Source organism: Natrix helvetica (assembly GCF_964273705.1).
Source record: "Natrix helvetica genome assembly, chromosome: 12".
Classification (NCBI taxonomy): Eukaryota; Metazoa; Chordata; class Lepidosauria; order Squamata; family Natricidae; genus Natrix; species Natrix helvetica.
Window position 1 is genome coordinate 11,006,698 of NC_138556.1, and position 13,581 is coordinate 11,020,278.

Genomic DNA, 13,581 nt, shown 5'->3' on the forward strand with positions numbered 1-13,581 from the left:
AAGGCATGGAGGAGGAATGGTCTGTGGCAATCCCTGCAGCCTGGAACAGCTGATTAGGCATATTCCAGGAGGCCAATCTACCCGCCAATCAGCTGCTCACACTGAATCAGGCTGCAATAACGTGCATAAACTGACCTGGCTGTTCGCAGAGTTTGCAGCAGCATCACACTCAGAAAGCACACACAAGTTTCAGCAGGATTCAATAACGTCTCTGTATATATATAACATAACATATTAAGTAAAGATACAGTACCAAAAGCAGGTTTTCCAACGTGGTAGTTCAGCAGAGAAGTTTCACTTGCAGTTTTAGTTTCAGATATTAGCACAGCATGCAGCTTTAGTACCGAACAAGCCACACCCAGGCTCCTTGCTATCTCCTTCCTTGTTGCTCACATAGCAAATACTGTTTGTTTCCAAACAGCCCTCAACTCTCTCACACACTGACAGGATGCTAGCCAGATGAATATCATGGATGCTGGTAGGCAGAGGCAGATTTTTTTTTCTTATTTTCCTCCCCCAAAACTAAGGTGCGTCTTATACTCCAGTGCGTCTTACAGTCTGAAAAATACGGTAATTGCTTTCTCCAGTAAAATCCCCCATATGACATGACGAAAATAAGTGAGACGCAGTTTTGTGGTTTTGCCCTTCCAGAGACATGCCTGGTGTTAGGCACTCCAGTACTTTGCTGTCCAAGGAACAGGCAGGAGCTTTCCCCCTGCACCACACCTCAAATGAGTTAATGTTCTTCCTATCTTGCTTTTTTAAGGTCCAACTTTCACAATCGTAGGTAGCTACGGGGACCACAACAGAGCAGACTAACCTATTTTTGGTTGCAGGCTGATGTCCTTGCTTTTCCATATTTCCATCATTGCTGTGCAGGCTAGTGCAAGCCAACATTTTATTTCTGGGCTGCATTCACCATTATGAGCAATTTGCGATCCTAGGAAAGTGAATTTTTGTCACACATTCTATCTCTCTTGCTGCTTTGTTTCATTACACAAAAGCAATGTAGGAAAAGTGACTATTGTTTTGATTATTTCAGCTTCTGCTGTTGTTTCTTTCTTTCTTTGATTGCAATTGATTAACGTTATAACCATGGGGAAGGAAGGGGAAGGCATATTAGTAAGGATTTAATGGAATTCCAATAATATAATAGATTTTTTATTTAAACTAGCTGATAACCCAGCCAATGTCCGGGTATTTATTTATAGGGAGAAAATGTCCAGACAAAACATAATTTCTAATGTTGGATTTTCCCCCTTACCAGAGGGAGCCCCCTTGTGGAGTACTGTGAAGCCATTACCTTGGCAACTCCACTGTGCTGTACAATAGAAGCCATTTTAAGGCACAACAGGCTGTATCATAACAGAACACACATCCTGAGGTGTGTTAGGGGTGTCTTACCCCCACAGTATTTGTTTCCAGAGAGTAAGTCATCTCTGTACCAAGTTTGGTTGAAATTGTTCAAGGCATCCCAGAGTTATGCTGGAACATACACCCAAACAGTCATTTTAGATAGCTAGATAGATGATAGATAGATGATAGATAGATAGATAGATAGATAGATAGATAGATAGATAGATAGATAGATAAATAGATAGATATTGACAGATGATATAGATATATAGATAAATAGATAGATAGATAGATAGATAGATAGATAGATAGATAGATAGATAGATAGATAGATAGATAGGTAGATGATAGATGATAGATAGATAGATAGATAGATAGATAGATAGATAGATAGATATTCATAGAATATTTCATACTATGTATTTCCTGTCAATTTTAGTGTTATGTGTTATATAGGACTAATGCTAGAGAAGCACATTCACATTAGCAAAGTTCAGTGTTTTACCCTCAATCTAATAAAGGGGACCCTAACCATATCCCCCATGCAAAATGTTCCTGCTTCTTTTCCAGCTCTTCTTTTGTTGTCCTCTCTATTGTGTTTGGTGTGCAGAGCTCATAACTCATGCCTTACCCACGAGGCTGCCTGTTTGAGTTCAAGTTTCCTACCTTTTACTTGCTGATTTCTCCAGTGAAATTTTCAGTCATGGAACAAAAGCTTCACTCAATTGCAATTGCTACTAGATCATTCAAAAACACCTGTTTACTTACGCACACTGGATTAGCATGGTAGGTTAAAGTCCTTGACCTTTAATGAAGAAACTTTCATCCTGCAGTGGATAAATTCAAGATTCTCCTGCTGCTGCTGCTGCTGATTTCTGACTTTTAATATATTATACTCCCTTCAGTGACCTTGGAGACAGGGAGATTGTATGTTTTGGGCATGGGGCTATAAGCTAATAAAATAAGTCCGTTGTTTTCTTCTTCTTATCTCCAAGTTCATTGTTAACCACTGAGATGCTAAGTGGCTAAAAACATTAACCATGACAGGTCAGCTTTCCGAAAGCATGTTTGAATTCCAAGTACTGATCTGATCTGATCTCAACTCCATTATATCTAGAACTTTTCCGATGAAGAACTCTGTCAGAAGAAGTAAATAGCAGCAGAATTACATCCCCAGAATGCTGGGTCTGCCTTTCTTACTGAACAATTGTGAAGCTCTTCTCAATAGTAGGAATTTGAAAATGAAGTGGCAGGTTGGAAGTCAGGATTAACTTTCATCTCACCTGCTATACTTTCAACTTTCATCTTCGCTCCTCCCCACTCATGTTGTTGCAACATACGAGGAAAGCAGAATAGTAAATTTTAGGAGAGAATTGGGGAGAAGAAGGCAAAAACGGTGGAATGGGAGAACTCACCACAGGTGGGACAACTCGCGACAGGGCAATTCAATTTAATTATTTAAAATAAATAAAACATTATTTTAATTTTTGTCATTCAGATTTCATTCTGTCCCTCCTTTTGCATCTTTTCCTTAATGATTATATTCCACCATTTCTTTGGTATTAGTGTAAGAGCCTTAGGGGCCAGTGATTAGAATGCAGTACTGCAGGCTACTTCTGCAGACTGCCGGCTGCTAGCAGTTCAGCAGTTTGAGTCTCACTAGCTCAAGGTTGACTCAGTCTTGCGTCCTTCTTTAGTCAGTGAAATGAGGGCCTGGATTGTTGTGGGCAATAGGCTGACTCTGTAAAGCACTTAGAGAGGGCTGTAAAGCACTGTGAAGTGATATGTAAGTCTAAATACCACTGGAGACTAAAACATATGAAGAACGGTTGCAGGAACTGGGTATGTCTAGTTTAATAGAAAGAAGGACTAGGGGAGACCTGATAGCAGTCTTCCAATAATCTCAGGGGTTGCCACAAAGAAGAGGGAGTCAAACTATTCTCCAAGGCACCCGAGGGCAGGACAAGAAGCAATGGGTGGGAACTAATCAAGGAGAGAAGCAACTTAGAACTGAGGAGAAACTTCCTGACAGTTAGAACAATTAATCAGTGGAACAGAAATTGCCTCCAGAAGTTGTGAATGCCCCAACACTGGAAGTCTTTAAGAAGATGTTGGATAGCCATTTGTCTGAAACGGTATAGGGTTTCCTGCCTAGGCAGGGGGTTGGACTAGAAAACCTCCAAGGTCCCTTCCAACTCTGCTATTGCATTATTAATATAAATGCTATTGCTAACCTGCAGCAAGTTGTCCCGTGATGAGTTGACTATGACAAGATGGCCATGGCAAGTTGGCTGTGGTGAGTTGGCCATGGTGAGTTGACTGTGACAAGTTGGCTGCAGCAAATTGTCATAGACCCAGGAACAGAAACATGAGGACAAGAATGTACTAGTAAGGATGGATCCAGAAGTAGCCAGGCAACTAACATAAGAAATGAAGGACAACAGGTTGGTAGGAAGAATAAAATGTCAAGTCTAACCTTAAGATCTTGCAAATCTTGGATGGAATGTGATTGGAAGAGTATGTGGGGAGGTATTTGCAAATTTCAAATCTTGTTTTGCAATTAATTGTTTCATTTTGTGTTTCTGGGTCAAGTTTCACAAAAGCCATGGGACAATTTATGGATGGCATGGGGATCAATGGGTATTAGTTTTGAGGGCAGAATGCCTGACTCTGAATGACATCTTCTGGGAGAGTAGTTGGCTTTCTTGTACAGTTGGTTGGTACTCTGAAGGCTGCTGAAACTAATTGAGTAAGGGATCCAATCCAGCTGGGCACTGCTTAGGAAACTATAAAGATAATAAAATTTTTGGTCTGTTGGTTCGGAACGTACTTTGTTGAATGTTTGACACTCTGGTGGATCACTTTTTTGAAAATTCCTACTCTCCATTTCTGTTTTTGTTGATTTGAAGAAAATACATGAGCTATGGCTAGGAAGGTATTTTATAGATATTGGGCTTTGCAGATAAAAAGAGAGGAGATTTACTTCTGACAGTATAGTCCACATACTCAAAATTGATGCTTGAGGTCTTCACTCATATGCTGCTGCACTGTTCGCAAAATACTTTTTATCAGAATTTCTTACTTTTTAAAAGTACTTTGCAAGTCGCAGAATCCCAAGTCACATATAAAAATATGTGACATTAATTGATAACTCATCACCTCTGCAGTCTTGGGCAAAGGCACAATTTTTCTAGAATTTTTCTTATTATAAAAACTTTCCTGAACTTAGATGTCCCTCAGATGTGTGGATATGGCACATATACACACACACACAGAATTCCATAGGCATTGTTGATCATTCTGGGACATATGCTCACATATCTGGAGGCTGTCAGGTTGGAAACATGTATGTTTGGTGATAATTTTCCCAGGAAAGAAAATTGCAGCCTCCTATGTCCATGGGGCATGGTGGCTCAGTGGAAAAGATGCTGAGCTTGTAGATCAGAAAGGTCAGCAGTTCAGCGGTTTGAACCCTAGCGCCGCATAATGGAGGGAGCTCCTGTTACTTGTCCCAGCTTCTGCCAACCTAGCAGTTCGAAAGCACGTAAAAATGCAAATAGAAAAATAGGTACCACCTTTGGTGGGAAGGTAACAGCATTCCATGCATCCTCGGCATTTAGTCATGCCGGCCACATGACCACAGAGACGTCTTCGGACAGCGCTGGCTGTTTGGCTTTGAAACGGAGATGAGCTCCACCCCCTAGAGTCAGGAACGACTAGCACATATGTGCGAGGGGAATCTTTACCTTTATCTTTATGTCCATGCATCTACCTCAGGGAAGCAGAATTTGTAGAAGGCAAATGGCACAACCAGCTGATAAAGAAAGCAAGACCTTGTACTGCATTCAAAATTCAAATCTTAGATACCAGAAGAGAAATGTCAAGACAGCCAGAATCATGGTCAAGAATATCAAGTGGAAAATGTTTTCAGCACCCTGGACAGGTCATTACAAGTAATGACTAGTATCAATGCCGCAACAAAACTTTTAGAGAACTTCTAGTCCTGATTATTTCCTGTCCTAGACTTTCCATAGTGGTCCCAACCTTGTGCCTTGCCAGCATTAATGAATGTGAAATATAGACATATCCATTTATTATTCTTTGCTGCAAAACATTCTTCTTATCTAGGTCACCATCTTTGTACATTTGCAGCAAATGCTAATCTTTTTTTTTTTAGCCCTACCGCAGAGATAATTTCTAGATTATCACTATTTCAGGATCAACATTTCTAAAGCTTTTCGCTCCCTCAGAAACTGAAGGACAAATCTTTCAAGGATGAAGGTACAGTTTCGTTAACAAACATAAACAAGAGCAAATTCCATTTGATAGCCTTGAATATTTTCTTCTTACAATTAAAATTGTTTCCATGCATGTTGGTTTTGTTTTCTTGAGCTAAGAAAACACCATCAAGGCAACTTTTACTGTCTTTTTCATCAATCAGTAAAGCAGCAGGAAAGGATACTTCTAATGGACTCAAGCCTTCAGACTCACAGAACACCAATCTGACTACAACTATCTTGATATTTTGAAGGCAATTTTGATCTGCATGTATGAAATTCTCAGTCAAAAAGTAGTTTTATAAAGGCCTAAGAGACACATTTAGCTCTCTTCTCAGATGGGCAGTCATCAATGATCATTCATTTAGCCCAGCTCTCCTGTCATTGGGCTGGTCACAAGTTAACAGTTAAGTCTTTTCAGGAACTGTGTTGGGGAGCTTCAGCTATTAGTCCTAATGCTGCTTGAGCAGAAGATGGTTTATGCATTAGTCTTTGGGCTAAATGCCTTTAGAATAGGAGAGGAGAGGAGAGGAGAAAAGAAGAACAGAACAGAACAGAATAGAATAGGAGTAGAACAGAGCAGAACAGAGCAGAACAGAAGTAGAACAGAGCAGGGAAGGGCAGGACAGGACAGGACAGGACAGGACAGGAATAGAATCAGTGGTGGGATTCAACCAGTTTGTACCACTTCGGGAGAACCGGTTGTTAAATATCTGAGCAGTTTGGTGAACTAGTTGTTAGAAAAAATCATTGGGGCAGAGAACCGGTTGTTAAATTATTTGAATCCCACAATAGAATAGAGTAGAGCAGAGCAGAGCAGAGCAGAATATTCTTTATTGGCCTTACATGATTGGATATACAAAGAATTTGTCTCTGGTGCATACGTTCTCATGAGGTTTTTTTATTGAGTTTTTATTTTATGAGATTACTGAATTTCCTCTGCTGAGCTCCAAGAAAATTAGACTCCCTCAATGGGCCAAACATAAGAAAGTGGCCGTTCTCCATATTTTTGCTATGTTTACTAATTAAGGATATCCCATTCTTCCCATAATTTGGAGTGATTGACTCTCATCTGGGCTTGACTCTCATCCTGGTGGTCATTGAGCCAGGTAGCCAGGTAGTTGCCAAGCTTTTTTTAAATTTTGTCCTACGGTTGGGAAGTTCCTCCATTTCCCACTCATTTTCTTCCACTCCAGTGGCTGCAGTTTCACTTTGCCCCCATCTCCAAATGGGTCTCGTTGAGTCTATGCATCCTTTAGTTCACCGTCTCCTTCTATATTCTGGTTAAATCAAGAAAACGGAGTCTCTTGTTGTGGACTTTCTGCCCAGCCGAAGTCCTAATGGCAGCCCTTGATTTCTTCCAGACATTGATGAGTGCCACTCCAACCCCTGTCTGAATGGAGCGACCTGTGTTGATGGCATCCACACTTTCACATGCTTATGCCTTCCCAGCTACGGAGGGAACCGCTGTGACATTGGTATGGCCTGCTACCTTACCCAGCTTCAGCTAATTCTACTAACTGTATTCCCCTTTTTTTTCCTGGGGGAGTTGGGAAAAAAAAGATAATCTAACATACACCCAGTATTATTGTATTGCAACCTTTTCTCATCTCATCACAATTAATTCCTAAAATATCTGTTGCTCAGGGTATGGGGGGGGGATTTATTTTCTCTTACAACAGTAGCTCTTAGACTTACACACTGCTTCATAGTGCTTTACAGCACTCTCTGGGCAGTTTACAATGTCAGCATATTGCCCCCCAACGATCTGGGTCCTCATTTTCATCGACCTCAGAAGGATGCAAGGCTGAATCAACCTTGAACCAGTCAGGATTGAACTCCTGACTGTGAGCAGAGTTAGCCTGCAATACCGCATTCTAACCATTGCATCAACAGGGCTCTTATCATGATCTATCATGAGCCATGGTGGAACAGTGGTTAGAATGCAGTACTGCAGGCTACTTCTGCAGACTGCCTGCTGCCAACAATTAGGCAGTTCGATTCTCACTGGCTCAAGATTGACTCAGCCTTCCATCCTTCCAAGGTCAGTAAAATGAGGATCCAGATTGTTGAGGGCGAGAGGCTGACTCTGTAAACTGCTTAGAGAGAGCTGTAAAGCACTGTGAAGTGGTATATAAGTCTAAGTGTTATTGCTACCTACCATTGACCTCAGTCAAACACGTGAAGGCTTAGAAGTTAAACAGAGTCTGGCCTGGTTAGGCCACCCATGGAAAACCATCTGTAAATGTTGAGAGTTCTTCTAAGCTCATACAAAGTAAACACCTATAGCTTCTATGGGGAATTTTCCAATCCCTTCACTAATATAGGCCATAGAGAAGATCTGTATTTTCTTCTGTGTAATGAACAAGCATCTCGTGTTTGTGTGCACTTTCTCTCCAGGGAATAATTGGAGTATATATTGCAAATTGGAGTATGTATTGCAAAGAAGATTCTAATCAAGTGGATGTATACAAGTTGCTTCTGTTTGTGTGTCATGGATCTGTTCTGACCCAGTTTCCTAAACACAACAAACCCTCTGTAATCAATCAATTATTCCTTTATTAGGAGCACCAACAGCCCCGGCAAAAGTTTCTCTCTCACAACAAGCTAACAAGTCTGTCTGGCAGTGGGATGAATAGCTGTCTGCCACATCTATTCATCTTCGCCCCCTGGCCTTTATCCCCAGAGCTAGGGTGGGGCTTTGCTGGCAGCCATGGCTCTTCTGTCCCAAGGACCGGCCCATAGATTTCCACTGCTCTCCTCTCCTCTGCTTTCTGTGCATCCACATGTCAGACACTGGACCCAGCTGTTCCTCCTCTTCCTCATCAGCCACCTCCAGACCTGGGGGCTGTTGACTCTCCATCTGAGGGCTGATGGATGGCCCAGGCTCTGCCTCTATCTCTCTATCTGCCATCCCCATTTCCTCTTTCCCCTCGGAGCTCTCAGGTTGCCTTCATATTGATAATGATTCCCAAACCTCCTCCTCATCTGATTCAGCTGCCGAAGGGGTCACAACAGGGTCTAACAGGGAAAGAGTGGGAGAAACTGAGGATTGTTCTTTTTTTCCCCACAGCCCTCAACCTCATTCGGCTTACTTCTAAATTTGATCTTTCTTTTGCCAGCTTCTTCTCCCGTAAAGGATTCTGTTTTCAAAGGTATCCCGCTGCAGATGGACAGAGTCCCCGAACTGTTCCACCATTCTTTTTGTCATCACAGAATAATACACCATTTCTATATTATTGCCAATTAATAAACAACTGTGATGTGTTTGTGAAATTACGAGGAATACAGCGTCACTTAGGGGAATCTTTACCATTTGATGGAGCTAGTCCTCACTTACCAACCACTTCATCAGGGAGCTTTCACTGTTAAAAGGACACTGAAGAAGAATTCTTACAATTGGCCCTTGGGGTGAAGATATTGCAGCATCCCTGCTGTCATATGATTATGATTCAGTCACGTGATTGCCATTGGTGACCTTCATAGCTGGCTTCCAGCAAGCAATAGCAATAGCACTTATACTTATATACCGCTTCACAGTGCTTTACAGACCTCTCTAAGTGGTTTACAGAGCCAGCATCTTGTCCCTCAACAATCTGGGTCCCCATTTTACCCACCTCAGAAGGGAGGGAGGCTGAGTCAACTTTGAGCCGGTCAGGATTGAGCTCCTAGCTGTGGGCAGAGTTAACCTGCAATACTGCATTGTAGCCACCGTGCCACCAGGGCTAAAATGAAGTCAATGGGGAAGCCAGCAGCAAGTTGCAAGCTGCAGTTAGTGACTTAACAAGTGCATGAGTTGCATTGGTGAAAGCAATTGGATATAAGCCTGAAATTTATTAGAAATACCTAATGAATGCCAGTATGTGGTTGTGTCCTTAAATACAAATGATTCTAGATAAAAGCACGTTTAAACAAATATAGTTAAATGAGAGTGATGGTACATTGATGGTATATAAAGATTTTTCATTTAAAATATATAATCCAATATGAATGAAGTATAAAGAATGATTGTGGTAGTAACGCACGAAATTTATTTGTAACCAATCGACATGCTTTCTGGAAAATGTAATGAAGAATGGTTTTTTTTGTGTGTGTGTGTTTAATTAAAACAATAAAAAAAACTTTAATTTAAAAAAAAAAAACAAGTGCATCGCGTAGTGACAGAGTTACCAGTCCCAATTGTGGGTGGTAGAGGAGAACTCCTTGCACACTTGAGAGCTTGACGTCCTCCAACTTTAGAACTGACGGCCACAGTTGAAATAAGCCCGACTACAAAATAGCTAGCATATACAGCAAAGGTGTCCAACCTTGGCACCTTTAAAATCTGTGGACTTCAAGAATTCCACAGCCAACCATGCAGGCTGGGGAATTCTGGGAGTTGAAGTCCACAGGTCTTTAAAGTTGCCAAGGTTGGTACGTCATGATATATAGGATGTTCCCAGCATGCCTGTGTCCATTTTTGTGGACAGAGAGGCCCATTTTCAAACATAGCCATCATCTTCGTTGACATCTTTGTTTTCTAAGAATGTCTATGTGGCCCAGGATGCAAATAAATCCCGGTGATGGGATTCGTTCAGTTCTCACCAATCACTAGAATCCATTGTTAACTTTCTAAGCAGTTCGGAGAACCGGTTGTTGGAAGAAATGATTGCATTCTAACTATTTTAATTCCTCGAGGTGCTCTGGCGCCCGGCCTGATTGGTTACTCTGGGCTGCAGGTATTTCAAATCTAATGATTGGTATTTAGGGCAGCTTTTTGCAAGCAAAGAAGATTTTTATATTTTTGTCCAGGTACTCCTCGACTTACAACGGTTCACTTACTGACCATTCAAAGTTACAGTGGCACTGAGAAACGGTCACTTATGACCATTTTTTTCACACTTACGACTGTTGCAGCATCCCCATGGTCATAAGAGGCCAAGCAAGGAGAAGCGCCCCTCAACGTGAGTGATGTTGAGTCGGCCACGCCCACCTAGTCACATGACCACCCAGCCACGCCTACCCAGCTGGTCATTAGGGCAGAGAACCGGTTGTTAAATTATTTGAATCCCACCACTGCAATAGCCATTGCTGGAAATAAACCTGCCCTTCCCATTTCTTATTTAATTCAAAGTTTAAAGGCCAATAGGATAGGGAACTGAAAACAAAGGAAATGTTTGTTATTACACTGTTATCCAAAAGCAGTCCCCACTTTAGTGTTGTGTGTGTGTTTGTGTGTGTGTTATTAATAACTATACCCTAATTTTTTGTGTTATCATTTTTCGTAAGCAAAGAAAAACCTTTTAGCTAAATCTGGAGGCGACTCTCCCTCAGCCTCAATTACAGCTGCCACTTGAAAAATCATATCCTTTGTTAGAGGCAATTTGCCCTGAAAAATATGCATTTTATTCAAGTGCTGCTTCTTTTTGGCACTCTTCGTTCCCTAAGCATCTATTTCCATTGGCATACCTTGATCAAAGCTGTGGGACCTGAAAGTTGTGGGAGAAAACAGAAAGAGAATTGCTTTTCCCTTTGTCTTGCCAAATTATGGGACCCGGTGGCTCGGTGGCTAAGACGTTGAACTTGTCGATCAGAAAGCCCGGCAGTTCGGTGGTTCGAATCCCTAGCCCTGTGTAACTGAGTGAGCTCCCGTTACTTGTCTCCGCTTCTACCCAATCTAGAAGTTCGAAAATGCAAGTTCAAAAAATAGGAACAACTTTTGGTGGGAAGGTAACAGCATTCTGTGCCCCTTCTGCATTTAGTCATGCTGGTCATATGACCATGGAGACATCTTTGGATAGCGCTGGCTCTTTGACTTTGAAATGGAGATGAGCACCACCCCCTAGAGTCGGGAACGACTAGCACATATGTGCGAGGGGAAACTTTACCTTTACCTTGCAAAATAGACTGGTTTGTATTCAAATGCAAGCCACAACAATGTATGGATGCTTCAATGTGTCTTCAGCTAGCAGGTTTTGGAAGCTTCCCTACAGAAAAATGAAATCTGAACTATCTGTAGTCCTCAACGCACAAACACAACGGAGCCCAACATTTCTGTTGTGAAGGGAGACAGTTGTTAAGTGAGTTTTGCCCCATTTTACAACCTTTCTGAACAGTTGTGAAGTGAATCTGGCTTCCCCTTTGACTTTGCTTGTCAGAAGGTTGTAAAAGGTGATCACATGACCCCAGGATGTTGCAACTGTCATAAATACGAGTCAGCTGCCAAGGGTCTGAAATTTCATCACGTAACCATGGGGAGGCTGCAATGGTTGTAAGTGTGGGGAAAGGGTCATAAATCACTTTTTTTTTCAATGCTTGTTGTAAAAGAACTGTTGTAAGTTGAGGATTATTTGTATTCAAGCTTTTATTTTTATTTTTTGCACCATGGTGAATTCAGAAGGACAAAACTGCCTGGCAATTATTCATAGGGGAAAAAGTTGTGAAGAGTCAGAGCCAAAAAATACCTCTGTGTGTGTCAGATGTACTTGAGATGTATATATTAGGTCCTTCAGCTGGTCTACTATAAAAGGGTACTTATTTTTAGAAGTAGAAAATAAAGAGGAGAGAAAACACGTACTTATTCTGTTCTACTTGGCATTAATAATGTGATGATTGTGTTTAACTTTCGTTTCTCCTTACAAAAGGTTCCTATTCATTTGTCTCCCTGGCAGGAAATATAGACTCATCTCTGACTTCTGCTTGGAGACAAAATCAAATATATTGACATCTCTCCATTTATGGTTTCAGAACAAAATTAAAAGGTTTATTTATTAAAAAATAGCTGATAACCCAGTTTTGCCTGGGTATTTATAGACGTCAAAGCGACCACGAGCCATTGAGAGGGGCCTTTCTTGCCTCTACTCCCATGCCCATCATCCCTGCCTTCTCCCTCCCCACTCCCATGTGCTCCTCTTTCTTGCCCTGTCTACGATCCTGGAACTTTGCCCCAAATCTATCAGGCGCTTCCTCATTGGTCCACTGGAAGGCGAATTCCACTGCTGGCTTTCCAGAGGAAGCTGCAAAGGAACTGACATCACAAACAATTGCTGCTCTAGGATGCCATACTCACTCTCTTTAACAGGCCAGGCAATCCAGAACACACACAGAGAGACACACACAGAGAGACATAAACACAGAGACACACACAGAGAGACACACACCAGGGGTGTCTTAACCCCCCTCCCACACTATTTGTTTCCAGAGGGTAAGTCATTTGTGTACCGTTTGGTTGAAATTGCTCAATGCGCTCCTAAGTTATACTGGAACATACGTACAGCCCTTATATATATGATTGGTTGTGTGGTTGTATCATGATTGGTAGATTGGTGCTGATTGGTGCTGGTTGTGTGTCCGTTGTTGTTTTGTGTTGTAACGGCCTGGGTGGTGGGTAGGGCTCATTTGTTGACTAGGCTGGTTTCCAGATGTCTGGTAGGCGGGAGCTATCATCACGTTTATTCATGTTGTGGGGGTGTTTCTCTATTTCGATAGCTTCCATAATTATTCTCTTCTTGAAGTGTTCAGTTTTGGAGATTAACCTGGTTCCTTCAAAATTAATTTCATGTCCTGTAGCTTTAAAGTGCTGGAAAAAGGAGGAAGTTTTTTCTTTTTTTCTTACTGCGTTCTTGTGTTCTGCGATGCGTGCATTTATTCTCCTGTTCATTTGTCCTATGTATGTTGCAGGGCAGGTTTTGCATGGTATTTCATAGACACTTTGGTTTTCTAGCTGGATTTTGTCTTTGGGGTTTCTTAAGATGTTGGCTATTTTTTGGTCAGTGTTGAAGGCTGTCTTGATATTGTGTTTGTGGAGAATTTTGCTGATTTTATCTGTGGTGCCTTGGATGTAAGGGAGGAGGGCGATGCCGTTGTCCTGTTCTGTGTCTCTCACAAAGGTATTAATCTCCAACGGATTCCAAAGAAAAACAATTACCAACCTAATCCAAAGGGAGACTCCCCCAAAAAGCCAAGACAC

General features: G+C 41.7%; 1 protein-coding gene across 3 annotated transcripts in view; it reads left to right on the forward strand.

Moving 5' to 3' along the window:
- Positions 1-13,581, forward strand: part of ACAN (aggrecan) — a 77,236-nt gene that overhangs the window by 49,431 nt on the left and 14,224 nt on the right. For 2 of the 3 annotated variants that reach the window (XM_081964549.1, XM_081964550.1), the window contains exon 14: positions 6,998-7,111. The exons of the other annotated variant lie outside the window; for it this stretch is intronic. In XM_081964549.1, the coding sequence (XP_081820675.1) occupies positions 6,998-7,111 (114 nt within the window). The remainder of the gene's footprint in view (positions 1-6,997; positions 7,112-13,581) is intronic. 3 annotated transcript variants of the gene reach the window in all.